At 37.5% G+C, this 14,200-nt stretch overlaps 3 protein-coding genes across 8 annotated transcripts in view; 1 reads left to right on the plus strand and 2 right to left on the minus strand.

Annotated features, from left to right (window-relative positions):
- kcnq2a (potassium voltage-gated channel, KQT-like subfamily, member 2a) overlaps nt 1-4,094 on the plus strand; it is a 46,735-nt gene extending 42,641 nt beyond the window's left edge. For all 4 annotated transcript variants that reach the window (XM_052094825.1, XM_052094824.1, XM_052094826.1 and 1 more), the window contains 2 exons: nt 732-849; nt 3,360-4,094. In XM_052094825.1, the coding sequence (XP_051950785.1) occupies nt 732-849; nt 3,360-4,079 (838 nt within the window). In that variant the 3' untranslated portion in view covers nt 4,080-4,094. The remainder of the gene's footprint in view (nt 1-731; nt 850-3,359) is intronic.
- Nucleotides 4,095-4,116: 22 nt separating this feature from the next.
- si:dkey-183p4.10 (uncharacterized) lies at nt 4,117-9,622 on the minus strand. Of its 3 annotated transcripts, none has more exons than XM_052094829.1 (8): nt 9,487-9,622; nt 7,584-9,291; nt 7,421-7,483; nt 6,914-7,287; nt 6,668-6,743; nt 6,474-6,531; nt 6,270-6,389; nt 4,117-5,586 (listed from the first exon to the last, which is right to left on the minus strand). In XM_052094829.1, the coding sequence occupies exons 1-8, from the start codon at nt 9,527-9,529 to the stop codon at nt 5,485-5,487; spliced, it is 2,544 nt and encodes an 847-aa protein (XP_051950789.1). In that variant the 5' UTR covers nt 9,530-9,622; the 3' UTR covers nt 4,117-5,484. The 3 variants fall into 3 exon arrangements, with proteins under 3 accessions (XP_051950789.1, XP_051950790.1, XP_051950788.1); XM_052094830.1 differs by having other exon boundaries at nt 6,474-6,528; nt 6,914-7,290; XM_052094828.1 differs by having other exon boundaries at nt 4,125-5,586; nt 6,914-7,290.
- Nucleotides 9,623-10,685: 1,063 nt separating this feature from the next.
- On the minus strand, nt 10,686-13,331 carry dnase1l1l (deoxyribonuclease I-like 1-like). Its single transcript, XM_052093725.1, has 5 exons — nt 12,799-13,331; nt 12,416-12,525; nt 12,183-12,340; nt 11,930-12,026; nt 10,686-11,821 (listed from the first exon to the last, which is right to left on the minus strand). The coding sequence occupies exons 1-4, from the start codon at nt 13,013-13,015 to the stop codon at nt 11,930-11,932; spliced, it is 582 nt and encodes a 193-aa protein (XP_051949685.1). The 5' UTR covers nt 13,016-13,331; the 3' UTR covers nt 10,686-11,821.
- Between the last annotated feature and the right edge of the window lie 869 nt (nt 13,332-14,200).

Below are 14,200 nucleotides of genomic sequence, written 5' to 3' on the forward strand. Positions count from 1 at the left end.
TCATAATAGGTGGAGGTGTGTAATCATCAAAAATGATTAAAATCCATAATTAAAACATCACTAAAATCAGTTATAAAAAATCTATAAAAGCACAGGACGATTTGAGAATAAACATGCTGTACAATAATACTACACACAATGGTGTGACCATGCAGCCTGTTTATTGGGGGACTGATGCAATTTTGCATGCTGTTCCAAGGTTTAAATAGAGAGAATAGCTCAAATGTAGAGTCTGTTAAACACAAAGCATCATAAGGCATGGAACCAGGTGACATTTTTAATCCATTTTCATATAATTCACCACATTATCCATTATAGGAGTCAAATTATTTGCCATTGGTGTGTCTGTCAATAATTCTGTGCAGAGAAACACGCATGTTTTCACTGCGTCACCTAGAGCATTCATTTAGTATAATGCTGCAGCACATCTTTGTTTGAAAGTGTCATCTTTCCAACAGGAGAGTGTTTAACACACAGGGATCCAAATCCCTCATTATTGCATGCTGATTGAAAAGCTTACAGTATTGCATGCAGTATTGTATATATCATTTCCAACCAATCCAAGCTTCAGCTGATCTGCATCGTATTTTCCCATTTGCATGCTTAAGTTCCCACCGTAAAGCTAATTTGTGTTAATTTGACAAGGTACAGTGCACAGTTAACCACTGAATTTCAGTGTGTATGAGGGTGTATTGACTATGTGTCGAAGTGATGGTCTATTGGATCACTAGAGTGGATCAGATTGTGGGAAAAGGAGCCACAGCAGGAGAAAAGGACAAACCTAAGAGTGATTCAGAGATGACTGAAGACCTTAGTATGATGGGACGTCTGACCAAGATGGAAAAACAGGTGAAGTTCTTTGTTTGCACAAAATTAAGATAATGGCAAATGATTACAAGGAATAAACTTCATGTTTTAACCACATGTGCAGAGGCTTAAAAAGTTCAAAGAACTTAAAAAGTAATTTGTTTGAAAGTGCAGTCTTTCAAGGCCAAGTCTAAAGCCAAGCGTACACTACACGACTTGAAGTAGGTGCCCTGTGACTGTCACAGTTTAGTTTTTTTGTCTCACATTCCACCTCCACCTTTCCACGAGATCGCAGACAACAGCCGCTCCCGTAGGCCCAGGAGACCGAGGCAGCTGGCGGCCATCGAAAGTGACACATCCCTCTCCATTTCCTCAGTGGACCATGAAATTTGATCCTTTTTAAAATTTCTGATCGTATGTTTATTTCTCTTTAAATATAGATGTAATAGGCAAAAAACGGCCATTCGTTCCATTTCAAATGGTTCGCCCAAAATGCATCTTAAAATTAAGATAACAAAATTAATTTACAAACTTGCATAGTTTATTCTTCCTTACATGTCAATAAACATGCAAGAATGGCTCTCACCATTTTTGCTCTTATTGGCACCATTTACAAAGGAATTGTTTTTTTTATATAAAAACAGTTGAAAATAATAAAAAGTGATTAGAGAGATGTGAGATTTATTTTATTTTCTAATTATGTTTTGTCTTCTGCTATCCAATAACTTTCCCTCCTCTTTCAAAAAATATTAAAGAATGGCTCTCATCCATTTTGGAATTTGCAAAAGGACAAATGTAAGACAAACAGCTAGGGCTGGGATAAACGATTATTTTTTAAACAATTAATCTAGCGATTTATTTTTCCAATGCATCGATTAATCTAACGATTCATTTTTTTCCCAGTCCGATTCGATTTCGATTCGATTAATCGACTTGTGACAACACGGGTAATACCGGTTTCAAAGGGGGTGGGGGTGTATAAAATGTAAAAAAAAAACAAACATTTGCCGGGAGTTTGATTGACTGGCGATCTGATCAATCAATCATAATACACCATTTTTGTCCGATATAGTAGTCAGGAGAGAGAAGATTAACGTCGGTGGATTTGAATTTGAATAATGGATTGTAGGCTACTGTACGGACATCTTTCCGCGGTTAAAACAACAGTCCTTCTGATGTAGGCTACATTCATGTTTAGCCTATTTAATGCTATAAATTAACCAAGGAAAAGATGATCGGTTCACGAGCAGCTTTAACTGAGGCAATCTGTCACGACACATTAAAGAGCCACAAAATAGTAGGCCTATTTATGGTTTAATTTTCTTTGAATGACCAAATTTGAAATTTGAGACTTTATTAAATGTTACCTGCTAGGTCCTGTCTGTCAGCGCGTTGTCAGTGTCCTCCTATGTATTTTTCACGACATTCATAGCTATAAGCGCATTATTAATAGCTATAAGCGAAAACTTTAGGTGTCGACAACGTATTATAGCCTACTCCAACATCGAGTGCAAAGTGGGGAGTTGAAAAAAACGTACGGTGCTCTGTCATCTGCAGCTGCAACCGGGTGGCGCCTCTTCAGGTGCTGGTGCATTGCCGTGGTGCTAGAATGGAAGGCCATCTCCATTTTGCAAAGACGACATATCACGGAATTGTTTCCTTTTAAATTAAAGAATTCCCATACTTTAGAGGAACGAGTGCATGCCGCCTTGCACTTCTGATAGTCTGAGGAGCCACTCGTGTTGCTACTACTCGCCGGCGCCGCCATCTTTGTTTTGGGTTCAGACGAATCGACGCGCATATTTTGCATCGACATATTTTTCATCGATGACGTCGACGCGTTGTCCCAGCCCTACAAACAGCTGAAAATAATAAAGACAGCGGGTAGGGAGTTTTAGTTAAGTTTTTTTTTTTGTCTTCTGCCTCCTAATAACTTATCATCCTCTTGTGCTCTCTCTGTATTTCATTGGCTGTGGCTTCTTGTTGGTTCTTGTTGGGACAGTGCGCACACCTGACGACAAGACATCTAGATATCAAGCTGTTTTGGAAACTTTCGATGCATCTGGGTCTAGTCTCGGCATGTCGCAGGAGTTTGCAAGACCGTTTGTTGTGAGATCTTAGACTTTTCATTGCAGACCAGTAGCATACTCTAAACTTCAAAGGAGACGAGGTTGAGTCGTGTAGTGTACTCTAGGCTTAAGTCAAGCTTCAAGTCTTAGTTTTTGACAAAAATCCAACACAATTCTCAACACACAAGAGACTCCCTTTTATCTAAACATTGTTGTGGTATTCTGAGAAAATATTTATCCTTGAAGGCATAGTCATTTGTTGTTCTCGAGTCTCTAATTTGGAATTGATGTCAAGTTTCACATGAATTGCCTGCAGGTCTAACTCAAGACTCTACATTTAATTTTTATGTGTAACTCGAGTCAAGTCTCAGATTTGGGTTTTCCATATTTGTTGCAAACCAAACACTTTCATTCTAAATAAACTACTAATGGTTTGCCAATTCAGCCTTAAGAAATTAGTGTGTTGGACTCTCTCTTGTTCAGGTGGGGGCAGTGGACCTTAAACTCAACTTTTTGGTCAGTGTGTACACCACACATATGGGCATCCCACGTTCTGAGACCGAGGCCCTTCTGGGATGTAAAATGTCTTACCCAGCACCTCCCTACCTCAGCCCAGATGACAAGAGTGAGAAAGCACCGAATGACCAAGAGGAGGAGAATAATAATAAGAGCTTGTCCCCTGTCAAACCCAGCCTAATTAGGACCCCAACTGACAGCCAGTGTCGACCCTCTACCTCATGGCACCAGCGGGAAGAGCTTCCTCTCAATGTGCCTCTCTGGAACAACAGCCGAGGAGTGTCACCGATAGGCACTGATGACCCATCGCTGTACCGCATCCCACCTCCACCTTTCCATGAGAGCACGGACAACAGCCGCTCCCATAGGCCCAGGAGACTGAGGCAGCAGGTGGTCATTGAAAGTGACACATCCCTCTCCATTCCCTCAGTGGACCATGAAGAACTAGAGCATTCATTTAGTGGTTTCAGCATTTCTCAGGCCAGGGAGGAGGATTACGTTCCTCCTGTGAGTCTGGGGCAGTTTGGGGGAGGTGGAGGGGGAGTGCTGTGCACCCCTCGCAGGCCGTACCTGGCTGAAGGAGAGTCAGATACAGACTCTGACCTGTATACACCTGGAGCACCGTCCCCTTTGTCTTTTACTGGGGAGGGTCCCTTTGGTGACAGGGTAAGGCCTGGTCTGAATTAGTCTTGAGCTTTATAGGAGCTTTTATTGTGTGGACCATTTAAACCCATTGGAGGGATGTTATATAAACGATTCCTTTTCAATCAGAAAATGGCAAACATAAATCCCATCTTGGGTGTGACTACTGACTGCATTGATGCAATTGCAGTGGTGGCAGCGAGAGTGAATAAAAAAATTTTATGATTTAAAGACCCCACACTCAGAAACCCTTAAAATAACATGGCAGATAAGGATGTTTTCACTCACAAAAGGAAAAGATTATGAGTATTCAATTAATGGCATGGATCTTATCTAAAAATCAAACAAGGCACCTCTTCTTATTAATTTGTGAGGTCAACAATGCAATATCAAATGCACTTTACCTTACAATAACTGTAATTTTGCTTCATGAGATATTTATTTATTTATTTATTTGATAGTTTCATTTTTTGAAAATCATTATGAGACTGTTATGAAAATGATTAGTTAATCAGGGCTTGTAAGCATTTAATGAAAACTTTAAATGGGAAGGCTCTTTTGGAGAAAATTATTTGAGCGAAAGAAAAAGATGACGAGAAGCACTTGATACAGTAGCTGTGCATGCCTTACAAGTACAGTTTCCCTCTTATATTTCTTATCTGTAGGAAGGGAGGGGAATAAGTTTTATAGTGAAAGCCCTTTCTGATAGAGACATAATAAAAAAAAGAAAGCAATAATATTCGCAGAAGTCCCTGGTGATGGTCAGAGGAGAAATATTCATGCTATTGTATGTAGTGTGTTTTATTTTATTTTTGGAAATTTGCACTATAATATATTTTATGCCGTAATGAAGAATTTCCTGAACAATAATCTGACCTAAAAATCGATTAACTGCATGGCATGTTTATGGAATATAGCTTGCTGATGACAAGATGGCATTCCAATAAGAAAAGAATATGTCCCTTTAACTGCAGTCATAATTACTTTCTTGGGTACAAACAGTGGAGGAGGAATACGTTGTTCCCCTAAGTAAAAAAAAAAAAAAGACATTCAATGCTTTTTGATTTTTGTCATGTTTTATTTATTAAAGTCAGTTTTAATTTGCAAGCAATGTAAGTGTCCTGTAAAGGGAAGATACCACACACATAAGGTATTATTTTTTTCCAAGTAAAAGATTACAAGTAAAAGTCAAATCTATTTATCTACTCACATGGTCATAGGTAATACGGAATGACAATGTTATAAGACATCAAACATTTTTAAATGCAAACATTACAATATTACATTGCATCCTGTAAAGAAATAAAGTTGGTTCTAGCTTAGTCTACTGTCTTGTCTGATTTATTAACATAGCTTGATATTTTGCTAATTTTCTTTAGCATACATGGATAGGCCTTGATTTTTATTTTTATGTTTTGAAAAATGTTAAACTGCCAAGATTAATGTAAATTCAGTAGATCCAATCCAGGCTGTCTGTGGCCCACCAGTAAGAAAGAACTCCCACCACTGTCGCCAGACTCACCGCTAATGCTGATTTCAGTAGGACAAGATACTATAGAGAGATCAAGGCAGAGTTTGGTCTAAGTTTAAAATGTTTGTTTTGATTGTCTGGCCTGGTTAAAAATCACTTTAAGGCTGTTGCATGATGCAGATTCAAATGCAGCTCATTGCAAAGTACATTGTGCTCGAGTAATAGCAGTATCTGGGATGAAAATAAACATGTTAAAACAAAGAAACAAAATGAATCAGAAATAGGACACTAATCAAGAAAGCAAATTTGTGGCATCAACCATGTTAATCCCTTCATATGTAAGGTCAGTTTTTCTAGCTTCCATTAAAAGATGCTCTTTGAATCATTCTCAAATTATGCTGGATAACGTGGATCAACTGGTTTTGCTCTAACTTGTAGGGAGTCCATGCCAGCTTGAATACAAGGTGTACATAACAATAACTAAAAAAGATTCTGAAGGTACATTTTTCAATTAAACATTTTATTCACATTGTTATGCTGATATTATTATTTGAAATGAAAAATGTTTTACTAAATTAGAAAAATTATTAATAATGCATTTTCTATAGTGGACTTTTATATCTAGTACAGTACATGCATTTGTATACATAATTTTGTGCAACTAGCATGTTGTCCAGCATAGCTGCAGTTATATCTAAATTTATAGCTGTTTGAAAAACATATTGTAAATGCTTAATCTTGAAGTCTAGCTCAATAATATTTACCCTCTTGCTCTTAGCTTGTTTCTTCAGCTTCTGGCCTGGCTTTTGTAATCCCTTTGGCATAATCTTTAGCCTTCCTTTGTATGAACGTATCTCTTGTGGTTCATCAGATTCACTTTGGTCCTGAAACACATGTAGAGAAATAAGAATATAACAGAATGACTCTTTGATAGTTTTGTCCTCTGCTGAATGATCTGATACTCTTACCACAGTCTTTCGAATATTGGATGTTGTTTCGTCTTCCGTGTTTGATTCCTGTTCACTGCTGTGGGCCAAAATCAAATATTAATTTACTGGTTTGCATGTGAGACAGTGAAGTATGGCAGCGGTTCTTAAACATTCCAGACCAAAACACGAGAAAATATATTTTGTGTCTTTAAGCCGAATGAAATCCATCTTACCTATCATCATTATTCTCCTGATATTGATAATATTCTTGATCCAAGCTTAGTGTAACACTGTGTCCCGGATCTGTAGCTGTTGAGAGAGAATTTGACATTCATTTCATTTGGCAAACATTTACATTTTCAAGGTATACATTTTGTCAGTATGTGTGCTCCCTGGAATCAAAGCCATGAGCTTAGCGACACTAGCACCATACTAGCTGTTGAGCTACAAGAACATAATATTCATAACTGAACACTTACTATAATTTGGTTCCCCTCCAACAGACTCCTCACATGCTTCAATTCTGGCCTGTTCTTGTTCCCAGTCCATATCTGTCTTCTGACCAACATTCTCCAGCTCCTCCATGAGCTTTTCATTACAGATCACTTTAGCTGAGTTAATTGTATCAAGGTCATCTCCATTAATGTCATGGCCATATTCATTAAGCTTCAGGCTGTCCTCATCCATCAGTAAAGTTGAGGGCCATAGTGTCTCAGGTTCTAGGTTGCTGATATTTTCTCCATTGTCTGAAACTTCTAAAGGTTCACGGTTGTGTTCTGTATCACTTTGGTCTGAACTGACTGAACTGGACTGTGAAGAATGCAACTCGCTTACACAATTCACTTCCTCTTCACTGCTGTCAGGCAATATCAAATGTAAAAACAGATTTTTACAGCATATATGTTAGACACTAAAGTGTATCTTGATAACTTCTTGAAAACTTTTTAAGTTCCATTTTTTGTAAAGCAAAATGAAAACCACCTTACCTATCACTGTCCTCCTCATATTGACAAGATTCTGGATCCAGACAAAACTTAACTTTGTGGCTCCTACCTGTTGTTGTTAGGAGATAATTTTACCATTACTAAGTTGTTTGGATTCTTCATAAAATTGAGATTGAGAACTTAAAGATGGTTCACAAACAAGCACCTACCCTCCTTTACCTCGCCTTCAGCAGACTTGTAGTATCTGTTAAATGCTTCAATTCTTGCTTGTTGCCAGTCCCTCTCAGTTCCCTCCTTATAATTCTCTAGCTCATCCAAGAAATTGTCTTCTCCGTCACAGATCACCTCTTCTCCATTAATGTCCCAGTCATATTCATCAAGCTTCAGATTGTCCTCAGCCATCAAGGACCAAAACGTCTCAGGTAGAAAAGCGTTGATATTTTCTCCAACATCTAAAACTTCTAATGGTTCACTGTTGTGTTCTTTGTTGTTTTGTTCCAGTTTGACTGAACTGGACTCTGAAGGATTCAATTCACTTTTACTACTGTTTGGATATTCGCAAGAGTTTATCCCATATACAGAACAAGCTTCCATACTTGAGTCTTCCATTTCAGCTCCAGGAGATGTTGGAATGCCTGACAAACCTACTACATCACATATCCCTGGATTCTGACAAACTGTGTCCTCAATATCCACTTTGTTGTACTCAGTGCTATTCCAATCTCCAGTAAAGTCCTTTGTGAATGTGTGTTCTTGTACAGGGAGAGCTATATTATACTTTACCTCTTCACATGTACGAGAAATGGGATCCCACTTTTCCTCTTGGCATTTGTTGTAGTCACCATCACTGCTGATATCGCTGTCATAGTCAGGCTGCTCATTTATGTACCCTTCACTGGATCTGCCCATTTCGGATATGGATAGAAAATTCTCAAGTTTTCCAAAATCGGAGAGCTCTCCAAAGTCTGAAACCCTCCGCCAATCTTTTTCTGTTTCTAAACTGTCATTCAGGAATTGGTCATTTACACAGACATGCTCACAATCATGCTCTGCATCATATTTGCCATATATTGCCTCTTCGTTCTTGAAAGTGGCCATATGAGTTGAAGTTGTGGCTATGTTCTCCATCTCATGGAAACGGTGTACCACCTGCGTCTCACTCAGCTTTCTACTCATGTCTTTTGGTATCCTACCCTCATGACTTTCACTGCTACCCTCATTTTCACTTTGAGAAAAATCAGAGGGATAATCTGCTAAACCTTCCTCTACTCTCTCATGATCATCTTCTGTAAATTCTTTTATCTCATCTCCAGATTCGTGTTCTGTTGAGACCATTGGGGAATCGTGCAATTCTGACACAATGCCACTAAAATTATTTTCATCCGATGCATACTGAAAAACATGCTCCTTTATGTTTTCAAGTTTATCTAGCATCTGGCAGGACAGTAGATTTTCCTCCATTACCATGTGGTATTCTGCACCCAGATCATTGTGAATTCCTTTTGGAGGAACCAATTGGAGCAAACTGATATCCTCTGCCTGATCTTGTTTGTTTTCCATTTGATGGAGGTCTGCATGTAGCTCAAATTCGCTCGCTCTGAGTTCCTCATCGTGTACGTTCAGTTGCTGGTCTTGAGCTTGCATCTTATTTTCAACTGAATTGTTATCATCCCAAGATCCTGTCTTCATGATTTGTTCATCTAATGAGCAGTCCTCACTGATCTCATAACAGTTCTTAGTTTCCTCTTCCTTATCAGCATTTGTTAAATTCTGAATCTGAGCAAAATCTAGAGCAGGTTTGCTGGCATCTCCGTTATTGTGGTTGTCCTCCATGGCTGGCTGTCTTTGAGATGTATCGTCAGTGTGTTCTGTTTCAATGTCATCATCAAAGTGTACATTATCAAAATCTGTCTCTGTTTTTAAAAACAGAATAAGTCACTGGTTATATTGAGTAAAAAGGTCAAACCTATTTCTGAAAGTCTGAACATGTTTATGTTTTAATGATAACATGTCAAACATAGGTTTACAAGTGAGCACCATGATCTGTGCTCTTGGTTACAAACTTGTTCATGATTATAACTACTGTAATAAGAAATAATGAATCTTACCAGGGAGCGTGTTGTTCAGAAAATCAGCAATGTTTTGTTCCATCTTGTTTGCACCAAAGCAGATGTAAAAAAAAATAATTATTATTTCACCTCATGAAGAACAAAATCAAATACAGTCATGACACGCATATGTTTCACCACTGACAGAATGAGTGTGTGATGCTTACTGTTTTGTGTCATAGCTGTTTCCTGTCAAAACAGAGCCATGAAAATATGAACATGAACAGAAACACAGATTGAGTGATTACTATTCCAATCAAACATAAAAAAGAGATGTATACAATGGAAATTGATGTTATTAAATTTACAGTATGTCTCAAAAATTCACCTCTATTTACTTGATTCATTATTTCTTTAAATAAATGTGCATGTGTGCGTGTGTGTTATGACTGCAGAAGAGCAGCCTTGCTTGCCATTTCTAGGTTGTGGTTTGAGAAGCACACAACCACAGCATGTCAACTCTAAATGAATATGTCCTCCTCACAAGTTACACAAGCTTTATTTAAAAGCTGCTATGTCTTTAGATACAAACACCTCATCTGACGTAATTGTTTTCAACATGATCAAGATGGTTGGCTTCCATTTTGAAAAGGTTTTTTGGACTGTAGTTCTGTTCCTTTGTGTAATTGGATTTATGGTGTGAATTATTTACTGATGTTAAAAAGAGTAAAGAGTGTTCCAATTTGTCAAGACAGTGTAAGGGATTGATGACTCAAAAAGTTAAAAGCATCAATATGGCCAAAAAAGGGTGACACAAAAAAAACATTAAAATGTGGATTTTAACACTGATTATTATTATTATAATTATTTTATACAGAGTATGAGTACTGATTCTCACCAGTACTGTAAACGGTGCATACTAATAGTGTTTTTTGTATTTTTAGTAGTGTTACAATTTTCAAGTACAGTACAGTGAGTCTGAGATATACAGTATGAGGACAGCAGTGTGTTTATTATTTGAATCAGCTGTTATATCCACTGTTAACATCACATACAGGACACTATAGCTAAGCAATAACGTCTGCATCATAAATCAAAATACCTTCTAGACAGTTTTGTCATTTTTGTGTATAACATTGTACAGGATAAGAGATGCCTATAGCAATAATATAACATGGCTTAAGGTGCAAATTCTGTTTATGTTGCTCTGACACATATAGTGGTGTAGATGTAGCATCTCGCAGAAACAGTCAGGAATGATTATTTTATTGCACGAGTGAAAGTTTCCAATTAAAATGTTTTATTTAAAAGGCAGATGCTATTTGCACCCCAAGCGCAAATAATATTTGCACCCCAACCCTGGTACAAATAATGGTAGATGTTGTTTGCCCTGTGATGCAAATAGTGGCAGATACGATGTGCACGGCATATAAAATACAGTACAGTATAGGGTCATCATTGCAGCACATTTATTGTGTTTATATAGAGTACCACATACAATTTATACCAACCTCTACCCTTAAACCTAACCTTCCTTTACAAAAATGAACCATGGTTTTACTACAGTAACTATAGCATCACCATAGTATTTTGTAGTAAAATCATAGTAACCACAATATTAAACACCGTTACTATATGAACACCATATTACTGTAGTAACACTATTGATAACAGCATCAGATCTGTGGTTTCCACCAAAAACATGGTTACTACAACATTAAACTTCTTATTATATTCATTCTTATTAGTAGTATTAAAAAAAATGTTAAGAGAGGAGACAGGAAACAGAATGAGAAACAAGAGTTTGACAGTCACGGAATTGAACACATGTCTAATAGGCACAATCTCACCGGCATTACGCCCTACGCAACAGAAGCAATGTTGTAAACGGCAATATTTCATACAATTCTCTTTCCAATAGATTACTGGGATGCAAATAGCCATGTTGTGTGACAGGTGTTATTTACACCTAGGTGCAAATTGTCACTCTGGGGAAAAAAGAGAGTAATGTTCGGCTGGTCATATAATCTCAACATGGTGAGGACCATTTGTACCTTTTTTCTCTAAAACTGATTTGACTAGAGTCCCCATCTCATTTTTTAAAAATACTATTCTACTAAACTCTTACTGTTTATTTCTATGTAAAAGTTTAGCAATTAGCAAACTTACTAAGTGCACTTTGAATTAGTGTAGTAACGTGTCGTTTAAACAGTGAAAGTTCTGCACGGATGTTGGTACCATAGTTCATAGAAGAGTACCATATCATAGTGTGAGTACCAGTAAAGCAGCATGTCAGGTACTTCCTTAATCATTATCGTTATAAAGCAGTTCACAGATTTTCATAGTTCAGAGTTCGTGACGCAGGAGGTAGAGATGGTTCGTTTGTAATCATCCTCTATGGGATAGTGGTCAATGAATTCCAAAGAAAAAACAACAATATTTTAATAGATTTTGACAGACGATTAATAATTATTAAATCAATCAGTTTTACAGTACTGTTTACCTATTCTTCAGATAGACTGAGCTCTTGTTTAAAGTTGAACAGCTGAGCAGATTCTGGAACTGTTCCAGAAATGAGTTCTTTGCCATGAATAATAATCCTAAAGCAGTTTCAAAGAGATTGGACTGTTACACCAACATTGGCATGTCATTGTGATTAAACTAGTAGCTAGTTTGGTGTCAGAATTCTACTGTACATAAGGTTCAGGTAGTGAGTAGGTTGGTTAGAGAGAACTTGTCAGGAGTTGATAGTGGACCTGTCATAAGTGCAGTGTGTTCTGTTATGGACTGAAGTGTCCTGTTCGTCTCTAATCAACCAGTGGAACTTTGGGTCACTCCTGAGACACAGGTTTTTCAGTGCTTTATTGGTAACATAGTTGCAAGCTGCATTCAGGTTGCCCAGAAACATCACATTCTAAATAAGAAAGGTAAAAGGGTATTTATATACTATCCAGAATTATATCGATCTTCATGAAGTTCTTCGGTTTACCTCAATTTTCCATTTTTTCCTGACTGCTTGGAAAACCTTGTAGAGTGCCTCAATTTCTTTCATTGCATTCTTAGGACAGGTATGCTGACCAATGAGGATGTTCTTCACCACTGTAAGAAGAAGACATGACCAGTCAAATTTAATAAGAAGGTGCCTGAGAGAATTATTTTTTAATAATGTGCTTATAAAAGAAATACTTAATAGAATGTTTTTATGACTTTGAGTAGCAAATACAGGTTGTGTGTGAACAATTCCATATGCAGTGGCAGAGCTAGGGGTGTCCACTTGCAATTGCTGTTTTGGTAATTTTTTTTGGCACAATTTAGTTCTTTAGAGGTGAAATCATCTCTGTACATATGTACAAACTTAACATGTGCACACACCAAGTTCGCCAAACATCTCTGTCCTGGGTGTCATTGTAGTGTCATTAGCCCCCACTGCCTCCACAGTCTGACAATATAAAAATGCTGCCCGAACATTTCTGTGCCACCACAGACTGATCGCTTGCCCCTGCCTGGCCACCCCTTTGAAAAACTCTTGGCTCCGTCCTTGTCTATATGATGAATGGTTCTCTGGAGAACACTTCTGCTGCTGTCTCATTCAACTCTGAATGATGGTATTGCTCTTGAACCTGTAGCATATATTTTCTGTGAACACAGCATGCAGAAATGTAAAGGGGTAGTAAATCAAAGTCATCATTTACTGACCCTCATGTTGGAATCACATATTACTTTCTTCAGTGGAACATAAAAGGAGTTACGTATAGCAGAAAGTCCAAGGTGCTCTTTTCCATACAATGAAGGTGAATGGTGACCATTGCTGTCAAGCAAGATTTTAAGGGTACGTCAGTTAATAACTTAAAACTGAATTTTGTTATTTCTGCACCAATAAACAGAATCACAAAATAAACATTTCTTGTTAAACAGTTTTCTGAATACGCCCCCATCTTGCTCAAACAAACAAGTAGTCTTCCCCAAACTCCCACCATTTTTTTTTGTTGTTCTTTTTGGAGCTTGACAGCCCCTTGTCCACATCCACATTCATTGTATGGAAAAGAACATAGTGAATATTTAGTTATCATCTATTTTGTGTTCCACAGAAGAAAGGAGTCATGGTTTTGAAGCGACATTTTAATTTTGGGGTTAACTATTAATTTATTGTGTTTCTTTTTTCTTTTTAATTTTTTTCTCATCAAACTACAAATTGTTAACAGACCCAGTGTATTCTGTATTCAGTATGTTGACAACGTTTGTGCTTTTTAATATACTTTATACTTTACTGTATACTTTTAGCCTCTAAAAGGGTGTAAATGTGAGATGTGTCAAACCTGGAAAGTAAATGACAATAAGAACATTGTCTTGGAAACTCTACGTGGATTCATACACATAAATCAGCTGAGAATATACTCTACTGTACAATACCTATTCAGGTTCTTCAAAAGTGCTAATATGGCTTCACCTCTAGAATCTCGAACCTCCTGAATCAATCTCAGATCACAGCATGAAATTATCTAGAAAAAAGAATTCAAAGAATTCTTGAAAAATAGTACACGAATCAGTCCCATTTATTAATAGCATAGTAGCTATTTAGAGACTGGGACATTCTGACTGCATCTGGTGGGCAATATTTAATCTTTCTGTAGAATTCGTATTGTCAGTTAATGTTTGTACCTTGATCTAAATCTCCATAACCTTCCTGTTGTGGGCTTTTGCCTCCTCATAACTCTGGATGTTGAAGGCGCAGATCTTCAGGGAAATTACAGTGGTCCAAAAACATAATCCCACA

This window comes from Xyrauchen texanus, chromosome 27, assembly GCF_025860055.1.
Source record: "Xyrauchen texanus isolate HMW12.3.18 chromosome 27, RBS_HiC_50CHRs, whole genome shotgun sequence".
Classification (NCBI taxonomy): Eukaryota; Metazoa; Chordata; class Actinopteri; order Cypriniformes; family Catostomidae; genus Xyrauchen; species Xyrauchen texanus.

Coding starts and splice junctions, on each gene's coding strand:
- si:dkey-183p4.10 (XM_052094828.1), bottom strand. CDS start 9,529: ATGGAACAAAACATTGCTGATTTTCTGAACAACACGCTCCCTG. Junction 6,744..6,913: donor TGGAGGGGAACCAAATTATA/GTAAGTGTTCAG, acceptor CTCTCTCAACAG/CTACAGATCCGGGACACAGT. Junction 6,390..6,473: donor CCAATATTCGAAAGACTGTG/GTAAGAGTATCA, acceptor CATGTGTTTCAG/GACCAAAGTGAATCTGATGA.
- dnase1l1l (XM_052093725.1), bottom strand. CDS start 13,015: ATGAGACAGCAGCAGAAGTGTTCTCCAGAGAACCATTCATCATATAGA. Junction 12,526..12,798: donor AGAGATGTTTGGCGAACTTG/GTGTGTGCACAT, acceptor TTCTTCTTACAG/TGGTGAAGAACATCCTCATT. Junction 12,341..12,415: donor GGAAAAAATGGAAAATTGAG/GTAAACCGAAGA, acceptor TTTCTTATTTAG/AATGTGATGTTTCTGGGCAA.